The sequence below is a fragment of the Chiloscyllium punctatum genome, chromosome 37 (assembly GCF_047496795.1).
Source record: "Chiloscyllium punctatum isolate Juve2018m chromosome 37, sChiPun1.3, whole genome shotgun sequence".
Classification (NCBI taxonomy): domain Eukaryota; kingdom Metazoa; phylum Chordata; class Chondrichthyes; order Orectolobiformes; family Hemiscylliidae; genus Chiloscyllium; species Chiloscyllium punctatum.
This window is the reverse complement of record NC_092775.1, coordinates 40,916,444-40,934,009: the sequence shown is the minus strand read 5'-3', so window position 1 is coordinate 40,934,009 and position 17,566 is coordinate 40,916,444. Positions and strand designations below refer to the sequence as shown.

At 40.2% G+C, this 17,566-nt stretch overlaps 1 protein-coding gene across 2 annotated transcripts in view; it reads left to right on the top strand.

Annotated features, from left to right (window-relative positions):
* The first annotated feature begins 11,863 nt into the window (after positions 1-11,863).
* Positions 11,864-17,566, top strand: part of ptgis (prostaglandin I2 (prostacyclin) synthase) — a 101,565-nt gene continuing 95,862 nt past the window's right edge. The window contains exons 1-2 of one of the 2 annotated variants that reach the window (XM_072556641.1): positions 11,864-12,064; positions 16,702-16,838. In XM_072556641.1, coding sequence (XP_072412742.1) covers positions 12,050-12,064; positions 16,702-16,838 — 152 coding nt within the window. In that variant the 5' untranslated portion in view covers positions 11,864-12,049. The remainder of the gene's footprint in view (positions 12,065-16,701; positions 16,839-17,566) is intronic. The other variant, XM_072556642.1, reaches the window with a different exon arrangement.

Genomic DNA, 17,566 nt, shown 5'->3' with positions numbered 1-17,566 from the left:
TCATCTGCAAACCTACTGATCAGCCCCTATACATTCAAGTCTAAGTCATTTATATATACTACAAACAACAAAGATCCCAGCATTGATCCTTGCAGAACACCACTGGACACAGGCCTCCAGTCACAAATACACCCCTCAACCATCACCCTCTTCTTCCTGCCACTCATTCAAATCTGGGTTCAATTTGCCAAATTTCTTTGGATCCCATGGGCACTTACTTTCGCTATCAGTTTCCCATGTAGAACCTTATCAGACATCTTGCCGAAATCCAAGTAGACTACATGGGTTATAGGAGGTCTGAATTTGTAAGATAATCTTTTATAGTATTTCCTCATAGGGCAAAGGAGAGCAGATATGATCCTGAATTCCCTCAAGGAAATGGAACTTCTCCAACATCCTCTATCCATTCTTGAAAAGAAAATCTCCATAGGAGGTGAGCAGCCCAGTCCCCCTAGAATTCAAACAATAGTTAGATTGGTCCTTTCAAAAAATGGAATTATCTATGAAATTCTGTTTAGGGTTCAGTCTGACTGCCTGCCTTGCACCCACCAAACCACAGGGAGTGTTGGGGTTGGCTTGCTTCCACTTAATTGGCATGCTAACCACCACTATAATGTTCAATTCAGATTGAGTCAAACATCTCACAACATCAAGTTATAGACCAACAGGTTTCTTTGAAACAGCAGGCTTTCAGAGCCCCCTGTTCCTTCCTCAGGCTGAGCATTTTAATGGGAACTGTTGCTTTATTGGCTTCCATCTGGCGAGGATGCCAGTAGCTTTGTGGTGAATTCCCCTGATGGCTGGATGAGTGCCAATTGGCAGTGAGGTAGACTGTCATCCATGACATGTCTCCAGAAAACTAGCTGTCTTGCTTTTGTATCAAACTTTGCAAACTGGTTTTAGTTTATCTACAGATTTGCAGCTCCAGATATCATGAGCTTATCCAGGAGCAGAGTTTAGTCAGATCTCAAAACCCTTTTAAGGACACTATATCAATTTCAATTCAAAGAAATGTTTTAAGACATAACTGTATTGTAAACTCTTACATTTGCAATATACTCTACCAGGTAGTGATCCATTGAAGTCAATAACTCTCTTCTTTGTACTCTTTACTGGCTTTTGTCAATGATAACAATATAATTTTAAATCTATGCTTTACGGCTCATTCATTGGAGTTCAGCAGGGTCCAGTTGCTTTTCCCCAGTAATTCTTCTATTTTGCATATTTGAACTTGCTCATAATTAATGAGCATAGTTTTAGTATAACAGATATAAAAATGCACATGTCAGTCACTTCAATTCCACTACTCTGAGGTGCAAGTTATAGTTCTGGCTTGCCAGCATTTATTGCCCATCCCTGGCTGCCCTTGAGAAGGTGGTGAGCTGTCTTCTTGAATTGCTGCAGTCCACCTGTCGGTTGACCCACAATGCCATTAAGGAGGGAGTTCCAGGAATTTGACTCAGGGAGAGTGAAGGAACAGCAATATATTTCAATTAGGATAGTGAGTGGCTTGGAGGGGGACTTGCAGATGATGGTATTCCCATGTGCTTGCTGCCCTTGTCCTTTTTAGATGAAAGTGGTTGTGGGTTTGGAAAGTGCTGTCTGAGGTTCTTTGGTGAATTTCTGCAGTGCACCTTGTAAAAGTACACACTACTGCTACTGAGCATCTGTGGTGGAGGGAGTGGATACTTGTGGAAGTAGTGCCAATCAAGCAGACAGCTTTGTCCTGGATGGGGACAAGTTTCTTGAGTGTTTTTGGAGCTGCATCCATCCAGGCAAGTGGGCAGTATTCCATAAATGCCTGACTTGTGCCTGGTAGATGATGGACAGACTTTTGGGAGTCAGGAGGTGAATTACTCGTTGCTGTATTCCTAGCCTTTGACATGCGCTTGTAGCCACTGTATTTATGTGGCCAGTGCACTTGAGTTTCTGGTCAATGGTGACCACCTGGATGTTGATTGTGGGGTATTCAGTGATGGTAACACCATCGAATGTAAGGGGGCAGGTGTTAGATTGTCTCATTGGTGATGGTTATAACCTGGTATTTGTGTGGTGTGCATATTACTTGCCACTAGTCAACCCAAGTCGACAGATCAGTTTACCTTAAGGCTGGGAGGCATTTAAAATGAAGTGAGTGACTAGATCACCACCTTCCTGCCTACCTCCCACCGTCTCTTATATTACCGGGAAAGTGGGTGCAGATATGTTGGAATGAAAAGGAAGGGGGTCAGCCACAACTTTGCTGACTCAGACTAAAATCATGAGGAAAGTTGTGGTGTATCCTTTTGGATATTCCTCTGTATATTGGAGACTTAACTTGTTACCTGCTCTTGTCATTCAGGATATGACCACTGTGGGCAGCCAAGGAAGTCTAAAATGCTCAAGGCGCTGACTGACTTTCAACAAGGTGCGGGGAATGTTAGCACCAGGAAAATGTCCCCCTTCCCCATTACCTGTAAGCTTCACCCTTTGTTTCAAACATGAACAAAGGAGCTAAATTCTAGATGTAAGGTGAGAGTGACTGCCCTCGATATTAAGGCTGCAAGTGGGACTTCAAGGAGCCCTGGCAAAAGTCACACACAGGAAGATGGTTGTGGTTTTTGGAAGTTAGTCATCTCAGAAGCAGGACATCTCTGCAGGAATTACACTAGGTAGTGTCCTAGGCCCAACCATCTTCAGCTGCTTCATCAGTGACCATCCCTCCATCATAAGGTCAGAAGTAGGATCTTCTTAGATGAAGACTGTGTGCAATTCTGGTCGCACTGTTATCGAAAGAATATTATTATACTGGAGAACGTTCAGAAAAGATTTACCAGGATGTTGCCAGGAATGGGGGATTGAGTTATAAAAATAGGTTGGATAGATTGCGACTTTTTTCACTGGAGCATCAGAGACTGTGGTGTAATCTTATTGAAAACATTTATAAAATCATGAGAGGCATGGATAGGGTAAATAGCCAAGGTCTTTTACCTAGGAGGGAGGAGTCCGAAACTAGAGACATAGGTTTAAGGTGTGAGAGGAAAGTGTTAAAAAGGACCTGAAGGGTATCTTTCTACCCCACAGATAGTGGTGCATATATGGAATGAGCTCTTCGGAGGATTGGTATGGACTCAATGGGCTGAATGGCTTGCTTCCACACTGCAGGGATTCTCTTAATGTTAATGTCTGTTAAAGTAAGAGGGGAAAGTTTGAAAAAGGACCTGAGGGTAACCTTTTCACACAGATGGTGGTGCGTGTATGGAATGAGCTGCCAGTGGAAGTGGTGGAGCCATTGTTAACAACCATTTGGATCACCAAGTCGAACACTGAACAGGGTGATCCAGGGCTGACTACTCTAATGCAAGGAATGTTGTAACACATTTTCCACCTTCCTCCATTCCCCACCCGAAGACTTTGGCCTTAGAAAGTATTACAATTTACAATTAAAATGTTGATTTCCAATTCTAATTCAGAACTCTTATCACAAGATCTCAAGATGTGCAGATCTGACTCATTGGAACAATATCTGCTTGTTACAAAATATATAAGATGTGTCAGTTACAAAGAACAGACCTTCAGCTGGTTATGCAGAGAGGACTTGTATGCCTTGCATGAGCTGCTAAGTTGACAACTAAATCTGTGATATGAGGCTTTGCTGTTTAAATTGGTCAAATTCCCACAATGAACTACATTAAAATGTTAGAATACTGGTGGGCCTGTGTGAAAGGAATATTTCACCATTTGATCTTTTTCTGTCTCAAGCAGCAGACTGTCAAATGACACCCAAAAAATAGAAATCAATCAGGTTTCCCACGGATGCCATCTCCAGCAGGTGAATTGGTCAGTGCCAGTGACACCTACACAAGGTAAGCTTCACAATAACATTAACGGAAAAGGCTAACTACTTTTCTTTAGTTCTTACTGAAGAAGCTGACAAGAAATATTTCATTAGAAGATAACCTTGAAAGGATATTAAGATAGTTAGCATAAATAAGGGACATCAAACATTTCTGTAAATGTTTTTTGGTTATTCATGGAATACAAGTGTCTCTGGCCGGGCCAACTTTTATTATATATATTGCATTGTACATATTTGTAAATATATAAATAAAAGAAGAAATCAGGAGAATGTTTGTGAAAAGCACAAAATTCAGGAAATTGGAAATGAGCAAAGGTACAAGTAGACAGGTTTCCTATATAGTAATTAATCGACAAGAAAACATTTGGCAATTTACTTTCAAAGTTTAAAACAGAATTCAAATGTGACGCTGGTGCTCACATTCCACAACTAGCTGACCATTTGGAATGGGTCAAAGCAGGAGAGACCCTGCCATCTAAAATTAAATTGCAAGGTCCAGGTTGCATTGGTCTCCAAGTAACAACTCAAACCATCATCACACTCAACAACAAGGGATGAGAGATCAACAAGACTCTACATTTTACAAAATAAAAGGACATCAGTACTGAGCAGAAATGCATGTGGACAATCGGTTCTTCTCTTGAAATGTGGCAAAATCCAACAATAGTTTCATGGGACAGAATTCCACCAAAACTTCCCACCAATCTTTAAAACGGTTTGTAAGTCTAAAGAATGAATACTATTTTACATTTCTTCATAATGATAAACAAATAACCTCAATATTCTGATGACTCAATATCATTAGAGCAATATAGACTGGAGTTGCCTGTCATGATTACTTGGAATCCCAAAAATAGCAGAGTCCATGGGAATTGTCCGGAAATTGAAAATTCCAATGGCCAAATCAAAACTAACATAATCTTAACAGTTACCCAGGGACAGTTAGAGGATTAAAACCCTACTGTAAATGGTGAGCAACTATGAAAGACTCCATGATGCACTACTGACTGCCTCTCCCCCAAAAACACATTCGTCTGAGTCCTAATGTCCCCAAAATCCCCACTGGACATGAACTCTACACACTCACTGAGGCTGCCTGCAGGAGCTGACCCCATTCCCCACTGGCCCAACCCAATCCAACCCTGCTGGAGCTGATAACCCACACTGACCCAACCCAACTACCCAACTTACCCTTTGCACTTATCCATTTACCTGGCACACTACACCCTCTCACCAAGCTCGCACATAACCCACCTCCCTTACCTCACACACTTACCTTTCCTCAATATCTGTCAAACTGTATTTGGAACTTCTAATTCCTGAAATACAGCAGCAAGTGTAAAAAGAAGTGTATCTTAGTTCTCAACATGACTCTTGCACAGATTGGAATTGTCCTTGGTTTTCTCTGATGGACATATTTGAGACAGGCCAGAGTCACTATCTTGATCAGAAAAATCACTTACAGGTAAATGATTACTGCTAATCAAATCTGTTCTGAAAATAATCAGAATGGCTTGATAATGTCCACATTTATGTCTGTACATTCCCAGGAGGGGATCATACCCACTCCTGGAGAAAGTTAAAAAGAAACTGTGTTTTATCACATGTCATGGAGCTGAGTCTAGTTCTGTACAGAACTGACAAATTAAATAATGCAGTCTGGGAGAAATCCACCCTATGTCCTCAGCGAATGACAGCTTGACAAACCTTGCAAAACGATGTATTCTTTATTAAGCTTGAAGCTAATCATGGGTTTTGGCAAATACCCTTGTCAAGAAGTCTAGGGTGTTAACTTTTTCCATCTTCTCTTTGGTATGCCATCAGCTCCAGAAATCTACCAGCAGGTCATATGAAATATTATTAAAGGAAATAAAGGAATAGTTTGTTTTATGTTTAACATACTTATATACGGTACTGCAAAACGGAAACACAGAATCTGTATTGTTCTGAGGAAGCAAGTCTCACCTTAAATGAAAATTTTGAATCCACCAAAATTAGAATTAAATGTTTGGGAAACATATTTTAACAAAAATGCAAAATAGTTGATCTACAACTAATGGCTAGAGATTCCCCAAAACCTTCAGCTGAATTGAAAATCCATTCAGAACTTTGGCACAATCACTAAGCCTTTGAGAAAACCTTTGAATGAGCAAGCAGTGGTTTGGGGTATGGAGCAAATCAGAGCCTTGCAGGAAATATCGTCTACCCAAATGCTAGGTCATTATAAACCCAGATTGTTGACAGTTGTGACTGCCAAAGCATCACCATAAGGCTTTAGAACCACATGTATACAAGCCCAGGATGATGGTTTGAGAAAGACAGTCTGCTTCACTTTCAGAGCATTAACTGAAATAAAACAACGAAAAGCAATTATATAGAATGAGGCATTGGCAGTAATATAGGCATGTGAGGGATTCTATGATTATTTTGTGGGATGGAAATTTCAAGTTGAGACAGAATAAACTATTGGTCAAAGTGTCTTTATGCATTTATTGCTATTGACTCTAATGAATTATTTGACATTATAGAAATGAGTATATACCAGTGAAAACTCTATCAGAGTGGACACATTATCTAACTCTGCAGTTAATTAAGTGGAGCTCAAGACTTAGTGCTTATTTATGAGGTGGGAGATTCTCCATCAGCCCTAACAAAAGCTTTGCCAGCTTATGAGAAAACATTACAAGAAATCAGGAAAGTAAAATTCAAAGTGTGAAACGTACCAAGATTAGAAAACTTTGCCAAGATATTTGGCCAGGTTTGGTCCAAATGATGACTCTTGTGGAAGAACTACAAACAAAGAAGATGTAACAAAAGTGAACAACTATCTCGTCTTTAACAATAGATTGGTAGTTTCCAAGACTATGAGGTAGAAATGTTTTTTGTAGAACTCATGGTGGTCGCTTAGGTTCAGTGAGCTGTACGGAGCTTGTAGGCACCAATGGTTTCCAGGAATTTCCAAAGAAATTGAAGACTCCACGTTGTCCTGTCATTTCTTTGTAATAAACAACAACAGGACATCTACTAATGCCTAGTTTTCCAAACAAGATATGATAAAAATTGGGACTGTATTTCTTTCATTTTAGAGGAAAAGCTTACTTAGTTACAATAGATTATTATTTCAGGTGGTTAGAAGCTACCAGACTACTTAATACAGTAATTGAAACAGTGATTAAAAGTATTGAACGATATCTTTTCAATCCATTGAATTGCAAATGAAATTTTCTCAGGCAATAGATTACAGTTTATGAATACTTCAAGAAATTTGCAAAAGACTACGGAATCAATCACGTAACTAGTTCTCTTCACCCTCAGACCAATGGTGATCCCGGGAGCATGATGAAAACTACTAAAATGCTAATGCCGAAGAATGTTGCAGGGGATATAGTCTTGTTGAATTATAGAGTGACATGCTTAAGTAACTTATTCTCAATGGCAGACAATTGTTGAAGGATGGAAACACAAATTCATGCTGAAATAGAACTGAAGGTGAACTTGCAGTTAGAATCAGGTGAATTCATAATGGGCAACAGAGATGGCAAACTGGTTGAACAAATACTTTGGATCTGTCTTCATTAAGGAGGACACAAATAACATTTGGAAATGCTCAGGGACAGAAGGTTGAGCATGAAGGAGGAACTGAAGGAAAACCTTATTAGTCAGGAAATGGTATTAGGGAAATTAGGATTAAAACCTGATAATGATACTGTGCATCCCAGAGTACATAAGGAAGTGGACCTAGAAGTAATGGATGTATTAGTGATCATTTGCCAATATTCTGTAGACTCTGGAAGAGTTCCAATGCACTGGAGGGTAGCTAATGTAAATTTTTAAAAAGAGGAAAAGAGAGAATTGGGGATTATAGGCTAGTTAGCTTGGCATTGGTGCTGGGGAAAATGCTGGAGTCAATCATTAAGAATGCAATAACTGAGCATTTAGAAAGTGGTGACAGAATTGGTTCCAGTCAGCATGGATTCACTAAAAGGAAATCATGCTTGATAAATCTTTTGGAATTTTTGATGATGTTGATGTTTGACAAGGTTCTACACAAGAGATTAAAGCTTATGTTATCAGAGGCAATGTGTTGACAAGAATAGAGACTTGGTTGGAAGACAGGAAGCAGAGAGTTGGAATAAATGTGTCCTTTTCAAAGTGGCAGGCAGTGATGACTGGAGTGCCACACAGTTCAGTGCTGGGGACCTCAGCTGTTCACAATAAACTTTCATGAGTTGGATGAAGGAATTGAATGCAATATTTCAAAATTTGCAGATGACGCTAAGCTAGGTGGCAGTATGTGCTGTGAGGAGGGATGCTAAGTGACTGCAGGGTGACTTGGACAGAATGGCGGAGTGTACAAATACTTGGCAAATGCAATATAATGTGGATAAATGTAAGGTTATCCACTTTGGTTGCAAAAACAGGAAGGCAGATTATTATCTGAATGGTGGCAGTTTAGGAAAAGGTGAGGTGCAACGAGACCTGGGTGTCATGGTAGAATAGTCGCTGAAGGTTGGCATGCAGGTGCAGCAGGTGATGAGTAAAGCTAATGGCATGTTGGCCTTCATTGCGAGAGGATTTGAGTATAGGCCACACCTTGAGTATTGTGTGCAGTTTTGGTCTCCTTGTCTGAGGAAGTACACTCTTGCTATTGAGGAAGGTTCACCACACTGGCAGGACTGACATATGAAGAAAGATTGGATGGACTGGGCTTGCACTCACTGGAGTTTAGATATGTAGAAACATATAAAATTCTGATAGGACTGGATGTGGGAAGAATGTTCCTGATGTTGGGGAAATACAGAACTAGGGATCATAGTCTAAGAATAAGGAGTAAGCCTCTCAGGACTGAGATAAGGAAGAATTTCTTTATTCAGACAATTATGAACCTCTGAAATTCTCTCCCACAAAAAGCTGTAGGAAACAGTTCATTAGATATATTCACGAGGGAGCTGGACATGGCTTTTGTGGTTAAAGGGATTAAAGACTGTGGAGAGAAAGTGGGAATCGGATACTGAAATTGTATGATCATATTGAATGGTGGTGCAGGCTCCAAAGGGTTGAATGGCCTACTCCTGTACCTATTTTCTATGTTTCAATGTTAACTACCTCATGTGAGTATAAACAAGTAAGCTATATGGAAAAGGATCAATGAAAAAAATGTAGAAGAAATGGTAAAAATCCAGGCATAAAGATATTATTAACATTAATATGAAGTCAAAAAAGTATGATCAGAGACTGAAAATTTGAAGGTATCTTTAAACAAACAGTACTACTTCAGATGACACGCAAACTCAGCCCTGTAATGGATGGTGTAGAGGGTAGCTATAAGCTCCAAAATGATGTAGATGGATTGGTGGATTTGGTAGAAAAGTAGAAGATGAAGTTTAAGTTTGATACATATGAGGTCAAACAATAACTGAGAATACACAATAAATGGGAATACACTTCAAGGAATAGGTGAAGTAAGAGACCTTGGCTTGCAAATGTATATATCCCTAAATGTAGATAAGGATGTAAAGATGGAATCCTTTCCTTCATTGGCGGTGGTATAGAATACAAAAATAAGGACATAATAATGAAACCATACCAGACACTGGTAAGGACACAGCTGCAACATTGTGTGCAGTTCTGGTCACCACATTATAGGGAGAATGTAATTGCTGTGGAGAGAGTGCAGAGGAGATTTACTAAAATGTTGCCAGGGCTGGAGAATTGTAGCTACAAGGAGAGATTGGAGAGGTCGAGTTGCTTTCCTTGGAACAGAGAAGACTGAGGGGTGACATGATTGAGGTATGCAAAATCACTAACCACACCATAAAGGTTTGACCTGTGAAGTTCAGACTTTGGCATGGATACGGTGGGAATGTAATTGATTTAAGAAAGGATATTATGGAGAGATTTGCTATTATACTTTGGGGCAGTAGTAGAATGATGAAACAGGGATGTGACAATGCTATGAGCAGTCACGTACTAGGGATTGAGAATGAGCAGTCTGTATCAGAGAGAGATGCATTTACTTTACAGAAATGTATTACATCGTGTAAATTGGAGTTTTGCAGAATTTTATTAAAGTCAGACTATAGGCGCTCTTAGGTAAACATATGTCACAGATGGCACATCAAGACACCCAAATAGAATATAATAGTGGATCTAAACCATATTTCAACCTTTGCTATCAATTGGTAGAAGATTTTACCAGCACGTACAAGTTTACTGAAACAACAATAACCCAGCATAACTTGGATTTAATTAATTTCCCATGTTGGTCTTCTTGCAGAGGCATAGTGAGAAACAAAACGAATCAACTATGGATTTCAGGAGCATTCATTACAACTGTCTAGCACTTTTCACACCTAATGACTTTCATTTATGGTTGCATATTATAATAGCAACATAGATAGCCATCATATTTTATTATTGGAAATTTAGTTCTCCTTTTTCATTTCTCATGGGTTTCAAAATGCACATATTACAAAATTATAAGTGAACAAAGCTCTCCCAAACCTGACACAATCTCTGCTTGTCGTAAATTCACTTTCCTGTGGAATTTGTGCAACGTTAAGTGCATGAAAAATCCACTTACTCAGCCTGGAACATAAACAATTAATGATGACAGCATGGAGGAACTAGATCATCGAGGACTGAGATTGAGCCAACATTAGCAGAGTTTTATCTGAACTTTTATGTTTTGTTGAAGTATTTTACAGAAGTCAGTTATTTCATGTTTAAATATTTGATTCCTACTGACCTATAGTCCTGAGTTGTTTACTGTGTGTGTTATTCTGTTATTATAATTTGTAATAACAATACCTGCCTCAGTGAGTAGTGTGTAACCTTTTTGCATGTTATCTAATGAAGTTGTAGCTTGTACTCCATATTTCAAAATGTGAAGTGTGTGAACTTTGTATCATTAGATAACATGCAAAAAGGTTACACACTGCTCACTGTTCCCCTGAAGTTTCAGATATCTGTCAGATTCAGAAGATCTCAAAGTGCGTGACTGGTGCTCTCACCTGAGTTGGCTGGGAGGCTCATTTCAGGGTTTAAGGGATCTCAATGTTATTCCTGCATACCATGTAACCACAAAATGTGCTAAGTATACACCACCCACTGGTGCTGGTCACTGAGCATCCTAACAAGTAATCCTGAAAGGAAACGTTCCTCCTCTCCAACAAAACCACTATGGCTTTCTGCCAATCTCTTGATATTCCATATCCTTAACTCTCATCCCTACTCCTGACAGCCTGAGTAATTGATAAGCTGCAGTGCGTCATTATTCTAGATTATGGCACTAGAGTCTCTGATGAAAGATAATCTGATCTTGCTGATTCGACTGGGCAACTTAAAGACTTCCACTGCCATCTCCTGCCTGATAGAATCAGGCACACAAGGGTCTCCCATATCTGTGTACAGGACAACTTCACATGCTACAAACTTAAACTGAATCTTGTGTAATTCTGTGCTCTTTATCTCATTCACTGATGTTAATAATTTGAATAACTACTAATCTTGCTCAGTTTATTATTAAGTAAATAATTCTGATCTAAGTCTAATTTTACTTCCTCCCATGAAATTAGCAAATCTCATATTGTCTGAGTATTAAACACATTTTGATACAGTCACCCAAGTTTAACTATTTACCTTTTATTTATAATTTAATTAGCTGAATAGAGGCAAATTTAAAAATGAAGTATGATGGTGATAACTTCACTAACGCTCTCAGAGCTGGAGAAATCTGAACAAGATTTTGTATATCAGGAGTTGCGAGATATTTAACTATAAAGTACTCTATAGTTCATCTCTGTACTGCCTCTTCAGGGAATATCCAAATAACAGATTAAGTTCTGGTGAGATTTTTGGTATTTTAAAAGTAACTTGAATCCTACAGCATGAGTACAGCATGTCCACTTGAAAAAAGGGGTGGGTCCCAAGCAATGGAAAGGTGCCACATTCTGAATTCAGCATCTGATTTATAAAGGCCGATGTGGTTTGTACTGTGTCACTTTGACAGACAAAACATCACAGGGCAGGTCAAACCTGTTGTGACTGCAATTATAGAATTAAGTTTGTTCTTACAGCTGAGATTCAAAAGATCTGACTCAAAGCGCATAGCATCACCAAGAGAAGAAGGAAAGAAGGAATGTTTTCTGGGATAAGCATGTATACTTTGTCCTTCTTTGCACTTTTTCTGATCATCATACTTTTTCTTAAATGGCGGAGGATCAGGTAAGATGAATAACCAAGTAAATGTCTTAGGATGAAATTAAATATATTTGAAAGCAGATGAATGTTTGTATTGGAACTTAAATTCTGGGGCTTATTATTCATCTTTTCTTATGTAATTTATTTGTAAGCAAACCCACCAGTCTCTTTGCATTTGGTTTTTTGAATTAAAGAAAGTCATTAAATAGTTACAATTGCTGTGAAAATTAGAGTGGAATATAAAGAACTGCAGTAATCAGTAAAAGATTAATGGTGTTGTTGCAGTTTTCCTGATAATCAGGTATACATATAAAAAGATATATGGCATGGAGTTATTACATGCCAATAGATTTATAGTTGTCTATTTATTTCAAGACTAAATCCCTCAACAATTTTTAGGACTCAAACTGGCAAAAAGTAGAGTGAAGAGAGATATTCCTGCTATGTTATAGTCACTTAGTTCTACTTGAAATAAGCATGATTTGATATGATAACTATCACAGACATCTCTGTCTGTATTTCTTTATGAAACAAAACAAATCCTCTTACATAACATATTACAGAGACAATTTCTTGACTCTCCTTTCTACTAACGTTCCTGAAGAAACTCCTACTCTTAGGCTTCCTTACTAATTTACTGATTTTTATCTTGAAGGTGCTGATAAACTCAGCAAATAATTTTAGGAATTTCACAATAATTAGTCATGTGGTGCTTTCAAATGCACACGGCTGGGATTGCATGATAGTGTCTGGAATATTACTACAGTTGTATTAGAGTCAATAAAGTCATAGGGCTTTACAACATCGAGACAGACTCTTTGGTTCAACTCGGCCGAGCTGACCAGATATCCTAAATTAATCAACTCCCATTTGCCAGCACTTGGCCCATATCCCTCTAAACCTTTCCTATTTATATACTCATCCAAATGCCTTTTAAATGTTGTAATTATATTAGCCTCCACCACTTCCCCTGGCAGCTCATTCCACACACCCAGCACCCTCTATGGGTGGAAAAGGTTGCTTCTTAGGTCCTTTTTAAATCTTTCCTCTCTCACTTTAAAACTATGTCCTCTAGTTCTGGACAACCCTACCGGGGAAAAGACCTTGGCTATTCACCCTATCATGATGTTATGAACCTCTATAAGGTGACCCCTTAGCCTCCGACTCTCCAGGGAAAACAGCCCCAGCCTATTCAGCTTCTCCCTCAAACCCTCCAACCCTGGCAACATTTTTGTATATCTTTTCTGAACCCTTTCTATTCTTTGGGCTTTTGTCAGAAAAGAGGCATGATGTACATATATAGTAAAAAGATGGACAGAATCTCCCCTGCTGAAATGCAGTATGGAAGGCAGTGGAAGGGGAAGATAACTGGAGTGAGTTCGTATCAAGGAGCCCTCCACTGCTGTCTTACCGCCGCAGAAATTATTTTCTAGGCAGGGAGTCACAAGCTCATCTATCCTCTGCCACAGCCAATTAAGAACCTATGGTCAATCCATGACCACTGAATGGCCTTGTCCCACTTGGGCCGCAAGTACCATTTCTCCAATTGAGACATGATGGAGTCAGCCTACCGGACCAGTATTATAGTCTGTCAATTTAGGAGAAGGGATTGGAGTACTGTAATATAAAACAATTTCTGCAAGACCAAGGGAGTGAATTGAGGGCGAGGAGATGGCCACAGAGAGTCAATGTTATAGGTGAGGTACTGACATGGATACAGGCTTGGCTAACTGGCAGAAGGCAGAGAGTGGTGTTAAAGAGGTCTTTTTCAGGATGGCAGCCAGGGAGTAGTGCAGTTCTTCAGGGGTCAGTGTTGGGACCACAACTATTCATGTCATTCATGAATGACCTGATTGAGGAACTGATGACATCATTGCTGATGAAAAAAGATACATGGAGTGCCAGGTAGTATTGAGGAAGTGGGAAGTCTGCAGAAGGACTTGGACAGCCTAGGAGAATGGACAAAGAAGTGGCGATGGAATACAATATTGGAAATTGAGGTTCTGTACTTTGGTAGGTAGAAAGAGGCATAGACCATTTTTTAAACGGGGAATGGCTTCAGAAATCTGATGCACAAAGACATAAGATTTCAAGTTCTTGCTCCTCTTAAGGTTAACATGCAGATTCAGTTGGCAGTTAGGAAGGCAAATGTAATGTTAGCATCAATTTCAAGAGGGCTAGAATATAACAGCAGGGACATACTAGGCTCTGGTCAGAATGCATTTGAAATATTATGAGCAGTATTGGGCCCTGTATCAAAGGGAGGGAGTGCCAGCCTTGGGGGGGATCCCGAGGAGGTTTCCATCAATGATCCCTGGGATGAAGGGCTGGTCATCGAGTAATTGAGGAATCTGGGTTTGTACTTGATGGAATTTAGAAGGATGAGATGGATCTGATTGAATATTACAGAGTACTGAGAAACCTGGATAGAGTGGATGTGAGGCGATGTTTTCACTAGTAGAAGAGACTAGGACCCAAGGGCACAGCCTCAGAGTGAAGAGATGACACTTGAGAGTGAGATGAGGACGAATTTCTTCAGCCAGAGGGTGGTGAATCTGTGTAACTCATTGCCACAGAAGGATGTGGAGGTCAAGTTATTGAGTGATTTTAAGACAGAGGTAGATAGGTTCTTGATTCCCAAGGGTTATGGGGAGAAGACAGGAAAATGGGTTAAGAAACATACTGGCCATAAGTGAATGGTGGAACAGACTTGGTGAGTCGAATGGCCTAATTCTGTATCTTATGGTCTATTTTACATTTTGTTTTGAGACTGGTAGAATGGGTAATCATCCTGTACTTAACATACACTATTTTTCCCTTTGGCAAATAGTGAGGAATATTGGGCGGCACGGTGGCACAGTGGTTAGCACTGCTGCCTCACAGCGCCAGAGACCCGGGTTCAGTTCCTGCCTCAGGCGACTCTCTGTGTGGAGTTTGCACATTCTCCCCGTATCTGCGTGGGTTTCCTCCGGGTGCTCCGGTTTCCTCCCACACTCCAAAAAGATGTGCAGGTCAGGTGAATTGGCCATACTAAATTGCCTGTAGTGTTAGGTAAGGGGTAGATGTAAGGGTATGGGTGGGTTGCGCTTCGGCGGGGCGGTGTGGACTTGTTGGGCCGAAGGGCCTGTTTCCACACTGTAAGTAATCTAATCTAATCTAATCTAAAAAAATTGCAAGTTGACCTGCAGGCTGATTTTCAATCTGCTTGACGATATCTAGAATGCATCTTCCATGGACAGGTCCTGGACTAGGTTTGGTGCCCAGAGCTTTTAGCTCAGAGGCAGGGGCTGTACCTGCAGAGCAGCAATGCCTCCACCCTACAATGGGAGTGGAGGTAGCTGAGATCAGCTGTCTCATAGCGAATGAACAGCTGCTCAAGATTTTTTTTTAAATCAAAGATTGACAAAAAAAGCCAGTATTCAAGCCATCTGTGGGTGAGGCTTTTGACCGGCACCAACTCATTTCTGTGCTTGGGTGTGTCTAAGTTTTGTTCAGAACTGCTGTGATTAGACATTGCTCTTATTTGTGTTGACATGATCTCTCGGTTTTCTCTCCTTTGCTCTTAGATGGGCAGTGGGTGAATGCACACAACCTTTGCTAGAATGAGACTGAAAGTGGAACTTTTGCCAGGCTCCACTTCAAATTTCTCGATTTTTAAAAAATGCAGTTCTTATACTACCGTAACACATCAAAGAGAAGCAGGTGAGGTGAAAACATTGTGACAGGTAGTCAGCATTACCAAGAGGAGTAGACAAGATAAGAATCATCATAGCGAAGCACAGATTGGCAACAGGCCCAAATGGGATTGGAGCTATAAGCAAAAATAATATATTTCCGTGTTTGTACTTAGGTAGCATCAATGTAAAATAAAAGGATCTATATTCTATTTAATTAAGGCATGCCTGGGGAGTTCAGGCCCATTATTTTCTCACCCTACACTATGTGGGATATTCTAGATGTTCTTGGATGGCCGTGTGAACATGAAGTGTCTCTGGGTAAAAACAAGGGTTGCAGATACCAGAGTCTAGATTAGAATGGTGCTGGAAAAACACAGCAGGTCAGGCAGCATTCGAGGAGCAGGGAAATCAACGTTTTGGGCAAAAGCCTGCACCTCAGATGCTGCCTGACCTGCTGTACTTTTCCAGCACCACTCTGATCTAGACACATGAAGTGTCTCTGGTTAGAGCAATGTGAACTCCAGATATTGGAGTTTGAACAAAGGCCAGGGACATGATTGTGCATTCAAAAACTGAGAGGTTTGTGGATAGCATGCTTCAGGATGTGCTCATCCCAGCTTAAGGTGCAGACAGAGATGGAATGAGTGGCTGACTGCCAAGGAAGGGGACCAGACAGGTAGTGAGGGAATTGCCCAAGTGCATCTCACTTTCAAACCATTAAAATCTTGGAAAGCAAGAGTCTTGTTGCCTTTATGAAGGGCAGCCAGAGCAAAGGCACTGGCATTCTGTGTAGTCCAGCTGCTCAGGAAGGAGTGTGGAAAGACTATAGTGTTTGGGGATTTGTTAGCGAGAAAAGTAGATAGATGCTTCTATAGCTGTGGACATGACTCCAGAATTGTATGTTGCCAGGGTCAAGCGTGTCAAGCAGTTCAGAAGAGAAGTCATATTGGACTCAAAATGTTAACTCTCTTCCTCACTCTACAGATTCTGCCAGACCTACTGAGTTTTTCCAGATTCTGTCACAGAACAGCAGGGACAGACAGAGGTCATGGTCCATGTTGGGTCCAATCACATAGCAAGAAAGAGAAATCAGGTGCTGCAAGCAGACTTCAGGGAATGAGGTAGGAAATTGAAAAGTAGGACTTCAAAGGTAGTAATCTCCTGATTACTTCACATGCCAGGCAGTAGTGAATATAAGAAAAGATGGATGGGGACGCTTAATGTGTAGCTGGAGAGATGGTGAAAGAGTGAGGACTCTAAATTCCTGAGACTTTGGGATCGTTTCTAGGGAAATGGGCCATTTACAAATTGGATGGGTTACATCTGAACTGGAATGGGAGCAACATCTATGTGGGAAGGTTTGATAATGCAAAACTCAGTGCTGGATGCCTTGCTGTCTCTGGTGAACAATAATAATTTGAACTTAAATGTAGGGTTATGGTCAAGACATTCATGAATGACATGGAAATTGGTAGGGTGAAAAATCATGGGGTAGATAACCATAAACTGCAGCAGGATATAAAAAGGGACAGGTGGATACTAGCAAAGACATTTCAGCCTAGAAAGTTGTGAACTAATACATTTTGGGAAAACAAGCAAAGCAATGGATTACAGTCTGAATGGTAGGTTTCTGGAAAGTGTAGGAGATCAGAGCAATCTTGGTGTGTTCATCCACAAATTCCTAAAGGTTGTAGGGCAAGAAAGTAATTGAAATTGACTTTAATTAGCCAAGATATAGAATACAAGAGCAAGGAGCTTATAAAGTACTCTTTAGGCCACAACTGGAATACTGCATTGCAGTTCTGGTCACCACATTCTAGGAAGGCTGTGATTGCACTGGAGAGCAGTG